Source organism: Castor canadensis, chromosome 3 (genome assembly GCF_047511655.1).
Source record: "Castor canadensis chromosome 3, mCasCan1.hap1v2, whole genome shotgun sequence".
NCBI lineage: Eukaryota > Metazoa > Chordata > Mammalia > Rodentia > Castoridae > Castor > Castor canadensis.
The window spans coordinates 47507424-47523134 of record NC_133388.1 but is presented as its reverse complement, the minus strand read 5'-3'; the positions used below and the strand labels follow the sequence as shown (position 1 = coordinate 47523134).

The following is a 15711-nucleotide window of genomic DNA, read 5'->3' as shown; positions in this document are numbered from 1 at the left end:
GGCTCTCTTCAGTAAATGGTTTTGAGAAAAATTAGATATCCACATACAGCAGAATGGAATTAAACCCTCCTCTCACACCATAAATGAAAACCAACTGAAAATGGATTAAAGACTTAAGACCTACCATTAAGCTCTCATTAGATGCTGAACTTGGATTTCCCGCCTCCAAAACTATGCACTAAGTAAATCTCAGCTTCAGATATTTCTTGTAGTAAGGAAAACAGCTAGCACAGGCAAAAATGGATTCATAGAATTGTATCAAAATGAAAGGCTTTGCATAGCCAAGGAAACAATCAACAGTAAAGAGACAGCCTATGGAATGGGAGAAAATATTTGCAAACTATGTATCTGATAAGAGGTTAATATCTAGTATATATAAGAAACTCAACTCCATAGCAAATAAGTAACAAGAATTTGATAAGAGACCTGCTTTAGTTGGATAAGTGTTTCCTAAAAGCCTGTATATTAAAGGCTTAGTCCACAGCCTGTGATGCTCTTAGGAGATGGTGGAACCTTTAAGAGTGGGGCCTGTGGAGAATTCTTTGAGCATTAAGGTCATGCCCTTGAAGTAGATATTAAGACCCTAACTCCTTCCTCTTCCTCTCTTTTGTATCCTGACCATCAAGTGAATAGTTTTGCAGTGTGCCACTGCCATGGTGTGCTGCCTCACCACAGGCCACACCATAAGATTACAATGAAGTCAAACAATTCCTATCACCTGATGACTTTGTAGCCATTGTAACACAACACATTACTCATGTGCTTGTGGTGATGCTGGTGTAAAGAAACCTACTGAGCTGCCAGTCATAAAAGTATATCACATACAATTATGTATAGATGTAGTACTTGAAGATGACAGTCAGTGACTGTGTTACTGGTTTATGCATTCACTGTAGTATTTATCATTGTGTTAGAGTTTATGTACTACTTCTGCCTATGGAAAAAGCTAACTGTAAAGCAGCTTCAGACTAGTCTTTCAGGAGGTGTTCCAGAGAAGGTACAGTTATCATAGGAGATGACCACTCAGTGTATGTGTGTTGTCCCTGACGAGCTTCCAGTGGGTAACATGGAGCTGAAATACAGTGATATCTGTGATCCTGACCCCATGTAGGCCTAGACTACTAAGTGTTTGTGGCTTAGTTTTTAACAAAAATGTTAAAAAGGATAAAAAGATTTCAAATAGTGGAAGAACACCACACGTGGTGGTGCATGCCTGTAATTTCAGTACAGCCTGAGGCAAAAGGATCCTGAGTTTAAGGCCAATGTGGGCTACATAGTAAAAACCTTGTCTCCAAAAAAGAAAAAACAAAAAAGCTTACTGATAAAGATATAAAATAAGAAAATATTTCTTGTACAGTTGTGTAATATGTTTTAAGCCAAGTGTTATTATATGAGTCAAAAGTTAAAGTTATAAAAAGTAAGCTAAGATTATTGGAAAAGAAATTTATATATATTTGGGGTAGTCTAAGTATACAGTGTTTATATAAAGTCTATATCAGTGCACAGTAATATTCTTGGCCTACAAATTTATCAGTCCTCATTCATTGACTCACCCAGAGTCATTTCCAGTCTTGCAAGCTTCATTCATGGTAAGTGCCTCATACAGATGTGTCATTTTTTACCTTTTATACTATATATGTTTACTGTACCTTTTCTATATTTAGATATGTTTAAATGCACAAATGCTTATAATTGTGTTAGAGTTGCCTGTAATATTTAGTACAGTACCATAGTACACGTTTTGTAGCCTTGGCGCAATGGACTATATAGATGGGTAGTAGGTTTGTATAAGTATTCTCTGTGACGTTCTCATAATGATGAGATGAAATCACCTGATGAGACAGTTCTCAGAACATACTCCCATTGTTAATTGAGGTATGACTGCGTATTAAAAAAATCCTTGACACACTAATCATCAGGGAAATATAAATTAAAACCACAATGAGATGTTAGTTCATACTTGTTAGAATGGCTGCTATCAAAAAGACAAAATTATTATGCATGAGTACGGACAAGGATGTAGAAAAAAGGAAACACTTGCTAGCTGTTGGTGAAAATATAAGTTAGTAAAGCCGTTACAGAAAGCAGTATGGAGGTTCCTCAAAAAATTAAAATATAATTTCTATATGATCTAGTAATTCCATTTCTGGGTATGTATCCAATGAAAAAGGAAACCAATATGTCATGTTCATTGCAACATTATTTACAATAGCAAAGATATACAATCTATCAATGGATGAATAAAACAAATTTAGTATATGGCAATGGAATACTATCTTTTTTTTTTTTTTTTGGTGGGATTGAGGTTTGAACTCAGGGCTTTGCAAAGCAGGTACTCTATGGCTTGAACTACACCTCCAGTTTGTTTGTCTCTGGTTATTTTGGAGGTGGGGTCTTGCAAACTATTTGGCAGGGCTGGCCTCAAACCGTGATCCTCCCAGTCTCAGTCTCCCAAGTAGCTAGTATTACATGCATTAGCCACTGGCACAGGTTCTTTGTCCTTAATATAGAAGGAAATCCTGTCACTTGCAGCAACATAAATGAACCTGGAGTACACTATGCTTAGTGAAATAAGCCATGTATATAAGGACGTGGAATCCAAAAATGTCAATGTGATAGAGAGAATGGCGGTAGGAGGAGCAAGGGGCAGCTTGGAGGGGGTGAGGGTTTGGGGAGATGGTCAGATTATACAAAATCTCAGTTAAGAAGAATAAGGACAAGAGATTGATTGTACAAATGGTGGCTATATTTAATGCACATTGTGTACTTGGAAGTTACTGAGAGTAGATTTTAAGTATTCTTACCACGTACACACAAAATATAAGTGTGAGGTAATGCACATGGTTAATATGTATATGTTATTTTAGTCAGACTTAGCCATTCCACAAGTATATGCTTATTTCAAAGCATAAGTTGTTTACTGTAAAGATACTACTTTTGTCAATTAAGTAAAAATAATTTTACTATGCTACAGTATCAGTCAGTGTTATGGTAACAGGTAGACATGTTTTGGAGATGGGATCTTGATCCCTGTTGCTTTTTGCTTCTTTGATTTCTAACAAATTAGGGTTAGGATTTATATACTTGTCTGCATTAGCATTATTTTGTCCATTTTGTATGATTAGTGTTATCTTGAGAGTCTCAGCTTTGTCATTTTTCTGTAATTATGTTTTTGTATCTATATCTTGTGCAACAGCAGACACTATTTTTGGTTATACACATGTTTGTGGCACTCATTGAGTTAAATTATCTATATGAATGCTGTTTTTTGGAAATATCCCATGTTTTAGAGAATTACTAAATCCTTATAGTCTGACTTATTTTCTTAGCATGCTATATGGTAAATCTGAACTTAAAAAAAAAGCTTAATTTACTGTAGACAACAGCTAATCATTTCACTTTTATCAAAAGTGCTAGACTGCCTGCTGTTGTCTCCCCTTTTAATGGTGTCCTAATCTTTGCTTTCTCCTTAAAACAAACAAACAAACAGACCTCCCAAAACTAGACTCACTCTTCAGTGCCTACACATTTTGGGCCATTACAGAATACTTTTGGCATGGAAGGTAAGAGAAGAAGTTTCTTATAGATGGAGCTCCATCATGGTTTTAGTAATCTGGGATGTCAGGATTAATAAACCCATTATGTTGTTTAAGAAAGTTGTAAAAAGTTAAGTAACAAACGTATTCAAATATATACTTTTGTATAGTTTTGTGAATTAAAAATCTTAAAATCTATTTCTCTTTGTTTATTTAAAATGAGAAGAGTTTTTGTGTAAATCTATAAGGTAGTAGTTTAGACTATAATTCTATTTTGAGAAATCCCTTTGGTTTTTGATATTATTTTTACCCATGATAAAGTATGTTAAAGTGAATTTAATTTTTCCCTTCAAAAATCTGATTTTATTTCAGAGTGATTATTTTAAAAAACAAGAAAATAAATAGTTGAAATTTTTCATCAGAACATACTGGAATAGGATAGCTATTGATAACAAGACAGTGTGGAAATATTTTTATATAAATTTGGTAGAACCAATTCATATTATATTCTGATTTTCCCTCCTCATACCTATACTTAAATGTTTGTGTGCCTGTTGTCATTGTCTTTAGTATTGTAAGCCTTAAGGAGAACTACAATATGTAAGGTTTTATTCTTTATAAAATCTTGTATTTATGGACACTAATACATCAAGAATTGTTTTAAGTTTGGTTCATAATGTCATGATTTTAAATTGTTTTAAAAGTAGTCGTTCATTTATTATATTTTATAACACCATATACATCATAATTTGTGTGTGTGTGTGTGTGTGCGCGTGCGCGCGTGCGCGCGTGTTCCAAGGGATCAAACCCAGGGTCTTGATAAACAGCACTATACCACTGAAGTATATCCCTAGCCTATACATAGTAATTTTGATGTATGTATTTTGAACATGATTAGGGTTAGCTCAGTGATATAATTAAAAAAGGATGAGGATATTGTGGATTTTGTTGTTGTTGTTACCATTGTCTTTTTTTTTTTTTTTTTCTTGAGCCGGTCTCATTATATACCCTAGGCAGACCTGAAACTATACTCCTTTAGCCTTCTAAGTGCTGGGATTATAGGTGTGTGCCACCATACCTACATGCAGGACTGTGGATATTGTGTATTATCTTGTCTTTGTGTGTACAGGTAGTCATCACTTTCTGGATCATAGACAGTACAAGGTGCAGCTGTTTTAGTGGAATCATTATGGTTCTTTGATGACTGCGTCAGGAGCTTTTAATTTCCCTATGTTGTCTCCTGCATGTAAGAGAATCTAAATTAGATATCTTTCATCTAAAAGGAAGAACTGATTGAAGAAGATAAATATTGAATACCTTGAATCCTCTTATGTGCTTTTCTTTCTAAAAACTTTATAAAAATGGGCTGGAGGTGTGACTCAAGTAGTAGAGTATGTACTTTGCATACATGAAGCCCTGAGTTCAAACCCCAGTCTCACAAAAAAAGACCAAAAAATGTGATTTGAAGCCAAAGTGTTTGCTAATGAAGCATCCTGTAAAAAAAAGTCAGTGTTACTCTATGATAGTAATCAAGGTAATAGAGACTTTCCCTTTGTTCATACTAACTTATTCTGTTAGAGTGGAAAGCCATCTAGAATTATGAAAATTAGGATTGGATCTTTATTGTTAATTTTTTTGTGCATGCTTTCCTTTGAATATGTTTTTTTCATAGGATGTACAAGAGTATCTAAACTCAGGATTCTGTCTTCTGTTTTATTTTTGTAATTCTGGACCATGTGTCTTCTGGGAGCATTTTCTTTTTAATAAACTATAAATGTTAGATACTAAAGTCAGAGTACATTATGAACTCTTAAACATACAAAGTTATCAAAATAATTATCAAAATAACATAGATGGCTTTATAGGAGATTAGTGATAAATTATTAAGTCCCTTACCTCCATTACTTGAAATAGTTACACATATTTTGAGTAGTATGATTTTTAAAAAGATACAGTAAAAGTGGAAACTTTTAGGGAAGTTTATCTGAGATATTAATGTCTTTTAAAATGTTTTCTGGGTTTACTTATTTAGGTTTGTTTGTGATAGGTATTGCTTTGTAGCCCAGGCTGACTTCAAACTTGTGATCCTCTGGTCTCAGCCTCCCAAGTGCTAGGATTTTAGGCATGTACAACCATGCCTGACTAGTGTCTTTTAAAAAATAAAAGGCAAACTTTGGTAGCTCAGCACTGATGGCTCATGCCTGCAATACTAGCTACTTGGGAGCCTGAGATCGAAAGGATCTTGGTTTGAGGCCATCCTGAGCAAATAGTTTACAAGATCCCATCTCCAGAATAACTCAGTGAAATGGACTGGAGGCATGGCTCAAGTGTTAAAGCCCCTTCTTTGCAAGCACAAAAACCCTGAGTTCAAACACCATTCCCACAAAATTAAAAAAAAAACAAACAACTTGGTATCTTTCTGGTGGTTGTTTTTTTTCAACTTTTATTTCTTTGTATTCTTTCATTGTAAAAGAAAAAACTTGAATCTTACGACTTTAGAATTTGGCATCCAATACTTTTATTATAATACATTAGCACCCACATAAGTCGAAACAGCATAATCCAAATACAATTTCAGAAAGTTAGGGGCATTCCACTGATCACTGTTGCAGAAAAAAACCATAATACCTTTTTTAAAAAAGCATGTTTTTGGCTGGACATAGTCATGCATGCCTGTTATCTCAGCCCTTGGGAGGTGGAAGCAGGAGAATTGCAAGTTCAAGGCCAGCCTGGGCTACATAGTGCAACTCTGTCTAAAAAATAAATAATAAATAAATCCAGGTTTGGCGCCTTTCTTCTTAGATTGAAGGTAACTTAATATTTATGATTTTACTAGGTTGCTAATAGGCTAAGAAGGTGATTCTGAGCTGGCCTGGTGGTGCACACCAGTAATCCTAGCTACTCAAGGGACAGGCAGGAGGATCATGAATTGGAGGCCTTCTCAGGCAAAGACAGCGGTGAGACCCTGTCTCAAAAACAAAAACAAAAACAAAAGGGGCTGGGCAGCGTAGTTCAAGAGATAGAGTACTTGTATAGCATGTGCAAGGCCCTGGGTTCAATCCCTAGCATGGCAAAAAAAGCTAAATAAATAAAAGATGATTCTGTAATAGTGGAAGTTGATAAGGCAAGTGGAAATGCTTAAGCAGTTGGGGAAGCCATTTAATCCTCGTCTGTGTTAGGTACAGAGTGAAAAATGTGGTATGTTCATTTTAAAAGGTTATGAAAAAGTCTTAACAAGCAATAGTTCTTACAAATACTCAGCTTTAAATAGCACTACTCACATTCTTTATAGTTAAATTTTTATTTAGTAAGTGTCCATAAATTCTCTAATATCTTTTATTTACTGTAGTGTTTGATGATGGTGATGAGAGAACATTGAGACGTACCTCGCTTTGCCTGAAAGGGGAGAGACATTTTGCTGAGAGTGAGGTAGGGTATTAGGGATGGACTTTTTGGGTTGAACAACTCTTGATCTAGAGATAAAATTAGAATTCAATTCATCTGCTTCTTATCCAGACACTTGACCAGCTTCCATTAACAAATCCAGAGCACTTTGGAACTCCAGTAATTGCAAAGAAGACAAACAGAGGAAGGAGGTCCTCGCTTCCTGTGTGAGTTTTTCATATATGGTAACATAAGTTCAGTTACTGCAACAATGAACCTGTCATTCCCTCAGTTCACTAATTCGATGAGGTAACCTTTTCATAGCACCTTGTGTCTTTATGTTAGACGTTTTACCTGAAGCTGATCTCATCTGTAACTATTCCCATTTCTTTGCCCAAGAATTATCACAACTCCATTTTCCAAAAGTCTACTTTTGTTTTAAGTTACTTTGTTAAAGTCTTTAATTATTATGATGATTTTCTTTTATTAAGTTTTTTTTTTTTTGACGTTACTTCAGGGCTTTGCATTTGCTAGGCAAGTGCTCTACCACTTGAGCCATGCTTTTAGCCCTTTTTGCTTCTAGTTATTTTTCAGATAGAGTCTGTTGTTTTGTTTTGTTTTTTTTTGCCTGAAGGTAGCCTCAGACCTCAATCCTCCTACTTATGCCTACCACATAGCTGGGATTAGAGGCATGCATTAATGTGCCTGGCTTGTTCTCTGAAATAGATTCTTCATAACTTTTTGCCCAGGCTGGCCTTGAACTGCAGTCCTCCTATCTCCGCCTCCCAAGGAACTGGGAATACAGGCATGAACCACCATGGCTGGCAAGTATCTATATAATTGGCAGTACAGGGGTTTGAACTCAGGGCCTTGCATTTGCTAGGCAAGTGCCCTATCAAGTGAGCCATGTCTGCGGTACTGTTAACTTTAGGTTATTTTTTTAATAGCGTCTTTAACTTTTGTCTAGACTGTAATCCTTCTATTTATGCCTCCTGCTTAGCTGGGATCACAGGCAAGTGCCACCACACCCAGCTTATTGGTTGAGGTGTGGGAGTCTTGCCAACTTTTTTGTCTGGGCTGGTCTTGAACCTTGATCCTCCCTATTTCCACCACTTAAGTAGCTGAGATTACAGGTATGAGCCATCATTCCTAGCTTATTATATATATTTTTAATCTTTTTATTTCAGAAACATTTCAGACTTACTTAAAAATTTCACAAGTAATGTCAAGAGCATGTATATATATTCTTCACCTAGATTCACCAATTTTTAATATTTTTTGGCACATTTGCTTTCTATGTATGTGTATATACATTATCTTATAAAATAAATTTTATTTTACTGAACAATTTAAAAGGAAATGGCAAGCATTATGGCCCTTTCCCTTAAATTATCAAAGTATGACTAAATCAGAAAATTTAAGTTTGTGGAGTGTGTTAGGTCTCACTGTATATAGCCCAGGCTAACCTCAAATTCATGATTCTCCTGCCTCAGTCTCTCGAGTGCTGGATTTATGGATGTGCACCATTGTGCCCCAGCTCAGAAAATTGAATTTTGATGGAGTACTAACACCTATCAACATACAGTCAGTTTTTCAAATTTTTCCAGTTGTGCCAATAATAGCCTTCGTAGCAACGCCTTTTCCCTGCTTCTAGGATCGAACCCAAGATCATGTGCTCCATCTCATTTATATGATTCCAGAGTCTCCTTTAATCTGGAAAAGTTCTTTAACCTTGTTTTTGTTGTTCATATCATTGACATTTAAGAATAGACGAGTTGTTTTGTAGACTGTTCCTCAGTATGTGCTTGTCTGATTGTTTTTTACATTCCTAGCTTCAGGTTATACATTTTGACAGTAACACTGTAAGTGACATTGTGGCCTTGGCATAAGCACATCAATAAGTGCATGTTATCAGTTTGTCCCATAATTGGTGATACTAACTTAGATCACCTGGTTAAGGTGCTGTCTGCCAAATGTCTCGACTTCAGAATTCTCAGTTACCTTCTTTCCCTGTGTAATTTATAAATAATCTGTGTGGAGATACTGTGAGACTATTTAAATATCCTGTTCTCTGTCAAGCTTCAGTCAGTGGTTTAGTCACTCACTGATAATTCTTACCTAAATCCATTAGCACTATTATGATAGCCAAATGGTGATTTTCTAATTTTTCATTCCTGTTGCATTTCTTAGTTAAATTTAGTTGTCATTTAGCGATAATGGAAATCTTTTCCTTACCATGACTTTGGATTCACGGATCCTAATTTTATTTAAATGGCTATAATTCATTGTTTAAAATTCATTTTGAAGCTTAAGTTGTCCCAGATTTATCTGGTGGGAACCTCTCCAGGCTCATCTCCATGCCCTTTTGATATGTTCTTACCATTTCTTTAGTGTGTTTTCCTGCCCCAGCCCTTGCAATTGGTCATTTTTCCAGGGGACCCTTGTTTCTTTTGGTGGGAAATAATACTCACAAAACAAGATCCAGTTATTAGATGTATTCATTACTTCTGAGAGTGTATATAGTGAAAATCTAAAAAGTTGCCAACACATAAGTTACCAACCAGAGAGTGACAAAAGACCTCTGAGAACCCAAATGGAAATCTCAGTTCAGTCACTTGTTAAAGACATTACTTTGGGAAAACTGGGGAAGGTAGGATTGATAATGTGTTGCCCATTTGGGGCAATTTTTCAGCATGTATTAAGTACTCAGTATATGATGCATATTTAATAAAGCATTAATACACAAGTATTTTATTCATAAGCTAGTCTTACAGTCTTTTAGTAAAAGATTACTTGTGGTTATTTCATCTGTAATTTTAACAAGTTGAGTCATCTGATTTCTCAGGGTGTAGGAGATTTGAAGAAGCAAGTAGAGCTGTCAGAAGTAAAAAGGAGGATTAGTCAATGCAGACATTAAAGAAAGAAATGTGGACTTTTGACAGCTGACAAGTTTGAGAGGCAAAGAAGGAAAATTTAAAAAATAAGGAAATAAATGGTTTTGAGCCATTTAATAAGAGTTAATAAATCTGCGTACTTTAGTAAACTCCAGTGGTAAAGGGTGACTTCAGGAAGATGTCAAATTATTTAATGTATATTCATTAAGAAATCAGGTGAGAGTACATACACATTTTAAAAAATTATAGGCTTACAATGAATGCATATTATTGACACTTAACCTTCAATTATCCATACAAGTTATTTAAGTAAACCCTCATAGGTGCTTTACTGAGTTATTTTCATAGTCTTAGAAAATTAAAGTTATCTTATCAGGCCTCTGGCGTTAAAAAAAATAGAAGGGCAGTCTTTAAAAAAAATGTTTTGTCCCAGTAAGTACTTAATAGTGTTATATAATTAGTCTTCTCTGTCCCGGCTGGTGGATGGCCTAGGAATCTAAGATCTAGTATTTATTAGTGTAGTGAAATGGACTCAGAATTATCACAGACAGCTCAGGGCTACTCCTGTGGGGGCTAAGAAAGTATCCATCTCCTCAATCCCAATGAGAATGGAGAGGATGCTACGCTAGGAGCTGAATTAAGTATGGTAAAGTCACACCACTCTGTATCAAATGATGGTTTATGTTGGGATAATGATCAAATTATTCTACCTTTAGCACTGAAGATGAAAAAGAAGAAGAAAGTAGTGAGGAGGAAGATGAAGATAAGCGACGTCTCAATGATGATTTATTAGGAAAAGTTGTAAGTGTGGTGTCTACGTCTGAGAGGACTGAATGGTATCCTGCTTTGGTGAGTAAGGTTTCTTTGAACAGTTAGTCACCCATTTAAATATTTGTTTAGAGTAAGTTTTTAAAATCCTTTGGAATATTTTGGAAGTATTGCACAAATTTAATTTAGACTTAATTGTAGATTTAAATGTTGAGTAGTCAGCTAGGTCTATAAAAATAGTACTTCACTGTTTTCTGTTACTCCTTTTCATTATCTATAATCATTTGTTGAGATCTTTCAGTTTTCTCCTCAAAATGTGTCCAGTGACCTCTTTTATTTTATCACATTACCATTTTATGCTAACTTTTAAAATATTGGTTTAATCATGATAGTTCTATTCTCAGAACCTTCCGTTGGGTATGGTGGTACATGGCTATAGTCCCACCTACTGGGAAGGCTGAGGCAGGAGGACATCTTGAGCCCAGGAGTTTGTGACTAGCCTGGGCAACATAGTGAGACCCTGTCTTAAAAATAAAATTAATTAATTAAAATAAACCTTCACCAACTCTTTTCTAGTCAATTAATTTTGCATTCTTTAAATGGATATTTGAGGCCACCTGTAGCTCGTCATTTGCTGTTTCTTTTTACTGTAAACACTCATATTCTAGTTCTTTAACTGCCCCCTGCATAACCTATTCACTCCTGAGCCTTTAACCCTCCTTAAATTAAGTAGTGTTAACTGGGAATCTATAATTAGTTTAGCTTTGTTTTAAATTCCTAAGAAGAAAGCTGGAAGTGGTGGCACTCACATGCAATCCCAGCATTTGAGAGGCTGAGGCAGGAGAATCATGAGTTTTAGGTCACCTTGGGCTGCATAGCAAGTTCAAGGCCAGCCTAGACTACATAATGAGACTCTTCCTCAAAAAAAAAACAAAAATTGTGGTGATAGGGCACTTGCTTAGCATGTACAAGGCCCTGGGTCTGATCCCCAGCACTGGGGGAAAAAAGTCCTTAGAAAGAGGGTAGTATGAGACTTATCAAGAAGTTTACAATATACATCTAAAAGAGTACATAATAATTACAGATTGTATAGTAAATTTTCAAATACTGGTATAGACATTAAAATAAGACAGGGAATATTAGAAAGGAAGGATTTGCCGAGGTTTTATTTTTTTATTTTTTGGTGGTACTAGGTTGTAAACTCAGGGCCTCATGCTAACCAGGCAAGTGCTGTACCACTTGAGTTACTTTGCCAGCCCCTTCTTTGTGTTGGGTATTTCAGAGATAGGGTCTTGCAAACTCTGCCCAGGCTGGCCTTGAACTGTACTCTTCCTGACCTCTCCCTCCTGAGTAGCTAGGAATATAGGTGTGCGCCACCAGCTAGATTTTAAAAACTTTGGAAATGGTAAGTCTTGTATGGTAGGAAATGGTAATCTGTGTTTATACAGAGAAAGAATGAGAAGAAGAGGTGGATACGAGGATGATTTCATGAAAGGAGTCTAGAATACTTGGTAGTGCTTGTTTCTACTGGGAGCCCATTTTTTTGCTAACTTTTAGATGAGACAAATGGAATAATAGGAAATAAGACATGGGTTAACTACCTCCTTGGTGTTTTCATATTATTCTGTGCTAAGTAGTTCCACTGTACCTGTCCTCTGTTGTGTTGTTTTTGTGTCCTTTGATGTTTCTCCTCCATTTCTCTGTTAGCTCTTGAGGGTAGGGGTAGGCACAACTATATTACTTGTCTAATAATTACCAGCACATAGCAAATAAACAAGAAAATACTTATTTCCATCTGGTGTTAACATAAGACTGCTAAGGGCTGCAGGCATGGCTCAAGTGGGAGAGTACCTATAATCTGGATGTGTACTTGTTTTTGTTTGTGCTTATTTAAGCTTAAATATAACTAAATTAAAATGAAATAGAATTGGGGTCTGGAGTGTAGCACTTGCCTAGAATGTGCAAAGCCCTGGATTTGATTCCCTATACCACAAAAAGAAAAAAAAAAAAAAATCAAGCACTCGATTGCAAATTTAATAGAACATTTCCATTTCTATTATTGCATAAAGGCTCATGGATAGTGCTAGATTATAGCAGAGACTAGTATTAGGGGAGATTATGAGCAGGTGTATTTCAGCAGTTTATTAGGAGATGATATTTATTTATTTGTTTTAATTGTTGAGACATGATCTTGCTATGTTACTAGGCTGGCCTCAAACTCCTGGGCTCATGTCATTGTCCTTTCTCAACCTCCTAAGTACAGGTGTACATCACCCACCTGCCTTAATATTTTTTAATATGAAATTCTGTAAAATACAGAGATTATTTGCTAATGACACTATGACGATATTTGTAACTTTCAAAAGTGAAGAGGTTAACAAGTTCTTTGTTGGACCAGGAGTGTAGCTCAAGTGGTAGAGAGCTGCCTAGCAAGTATGAGACCCTGAGTTCAAACTCCAGTACCACCAAAGACAAACAGGTCTTTATTGAGATTTTTATTTATTTGTTAAAAGTTGTTCAGGCCCTGATAAGAATGGCATCTTAGGTGTTTTTTTAATAGCTAGATTTGAAGACCAGTGCTAATTCAGTATGTTTTTAAAAACGATAAAAATTCTAATATGTCAGTTTTCTTCATTGATCTTATATACATTTAATATCGTTTAGTTTAAAATAAATTCTAATATTGGAATTACTTCCAATATTAGATGGGGCTATTTCTTGTAAAATATAGTCCAGTTGAGAAGTTAGGGGATCCAGAATTGCTCTTTTTAAAAATACTTTCTTTTTCTGGACAAAACAAATATGAATCAATCGGTTCTGATTTTATATTTCAGGTAATATCTCCCAGCTGTAATGATGATATCACAGTGAAAAAGGATCAGTGTTTAGTTCGATCATTTATTGATTCTAAATTGTGAGTAATAAATAACTTAATGATACATGGAATTAAAAAAAGGAATCACTGTCACATTGACCTTCTCCACTAAAACTTTATTTTTTTAAAATATAATTATTCATGCATTCATGAACTGGGAAGTTGAGAAATTAATGTTTTGACTTTATAAAATGTATAGGGTTTTTTGCTAATACACTTTATATAAAAACTGAACAAAAATACATGAGAACAATATTAAAAATATGTTTTCTAAATAAAGCATAGTATTGATTTTTCCCTTAATTCACAGTTTTGGTATTTTTATCATTTGTGGTATTATGAATTATGAAATTTATTTTCTAATAGAATTTGTGTTTCTAGAATAATTATTTTGATTTTTTACTAAAAAACTAGGCTTTAGAAATGTTTCCCTAATTTCACCTGTTTTGTTTTTTTGAAAAATTAAATACATATATTGCGTTATGATTCTCAAAAATTTTAATCCCATAATATATCTTAAAATGATAAAAGTATTTTAATATTTTCCAAAAATATTAATAGCTTTGTCTTCCACTAAAATTAATAAGAGATTAAGAAGTATCAAACATGGGAATAGCCATTATTGTCTATACCTGTTGAAAACATCGTGTTGCTATAAATTACCCTATATGGGTGTATAGATTGAAATACTGTGAATTTGAGGCTCTCTAATTAGTGTACTTTGAGTATGTAAAACTTCAGCAGTGAGACACTAGTTTTGCCTATATTATCTCTGTGCTTTACTAAAGATTGAGATATTCGTGGTCTTAGACTTTTAAAGCAAAATAATTACGATTTTCGTGTTTTTTTGTATGTTAACATGGATTGCTTAACTAATGATTTTTATTTAATAAGCTGCTTTCTTCCTTTCTATTCTTGTCTACAATTAGTTACTCTATAGCAAGAAAAGATATTAAGGAAGTAGATATTCTCAATCTACCAGAATCAGAGCTCTGCACTAAACCAGGTAAAAGAAAGATGAATCAGTTCGTTATTTCATGATGTGATTCTATATTGAAAACAATGAATAAAGCAATATTGAATATTCTTTGGTGGCATCTTAACTGTTTAGAATCAATAGCCACTCAGTTTTGTAATGGGTAGATAAAATATTTGGTTTGTAATTTTTACATAAGGTTAGCTTTTGTATTTTAAGGTGTCTGACAGTAGTTGCCAGGCATGGTGAGTTCACCACCATGGTGATGGCTAATCCTAGCCATCAGGGAGCTGAGGCAGGAAGATTGCAAGTTCAGTGCCATACTGGGCTACATAGTGAGACCCTATCTTAAAAAAAAAAAAAAAAAAAACCTGATGACTCATGCCTATAATCCTAGCTACTTGAGAGGTTGAAATCGGAAAGATCGTGGTTGTAAGCCAGCTGGAATGAATAGTTCACGAGCGCACCCATCTCTGAAAGAGCAAAATGGACTGGAGGTGTAGCTCAAGCAGTAGAGTGCCCACTTTGCAACATGAAGTCCTGCATTCCAAACCCAGTCCTACCAAAATAAATAAATAAATAAATAAATAAATGAAAGCTTTCTACTAGTATTCTGTAGAGTAATAGCAAACATTCATATAGTTACTGTATCACTTTTTTTTGTTGCTGGTCTGGGTCTTGAACTCAGGGCTTACACTTCAAACCACTCTACCAGCCCTTTATTGTGATGGGTTTTTTTGAGATAGGGTCTTGTGAACTATTTGCCCTCGCTGGCTTTGAACTGCGATCCTCCTGATCTTTACCTCTTGAGTAGCTAGGATTACAGGCGTGAGCCACCGGTGCCTGTCTTTGCTGTATCACTTTATAAGTGACAGTTGAATTTGAGTTTAGATATCCTTATTCTGAATATCATACCCTTCTTCATCATTCTGTGCTATAATTCCATAGTAACTCCTGAAGTACATTTTCATTCTTAGGGCTACAGAAAGCAAGTGTCTTCTTAAAAGCTAGAATTGTTCCTGATAATTGGAAAATGGATATAAGTGAAATCCTTGAATCATCCAGTAGTGATGATGAAGATGGTCCAGCAGAAGAAAATGATGAAGAGAAAGAAAAGGAGGCCAAAAAGGAAGAAGAGGAGGTGGTAGGTATAATTTTATGTTGTAACATATAAAAGCATTTTATTCCTCTCTAGTAAAAATAATACCTGCATATTTTTTCCTTTTGTCTAAATTCTCTATTACTTGTTTTCTGTCCATTTCTAGTTCAGCTTGATTT

The 15711-nt window shown here is 35.0% G+C and overlaps 1 protein-coding gene across 3 annotated transcripts in view; it reads left to right on the top strand.

The window, feature by feature from the left end:
• Nucleotides 1–15711, top strand: part of Arid4a (AT-rich interaction domain 4A) — a 67093-nt gene that overhangs the window by 10940 nt on the left and 40442 nt on the right. For 2 of the 3 annotated variants that reach the window (XM_074067902.1, XM_074067903.1), the window contains exons 6-12: nt 6886–6965; nt 7053–7147; nt 7670–7744; nt 10531–10663; nt 13417–13496; nt 14387–14463; nt 15411–15577. In XM_074067902.1, coding sequence (XP_073924003.1) covers nt 6886–6965; nt 7053–7147; nt 7670–7744; nt 10531–10663; nt 13417–13496; nt 14387–14463; nt 15411–15577 — 707 coding nt within the window. The remainder of the gene's footprint in view (nt 1–6885; nt 6966–7052; nt 7148–7669; nt 7745–10530; nt 10664–13416; nt 13497–14386; nt 14464–15410; nt 15578–15711) is intronic. The other variant, XM_020185126.2, reaches the window with a different exon arrangement.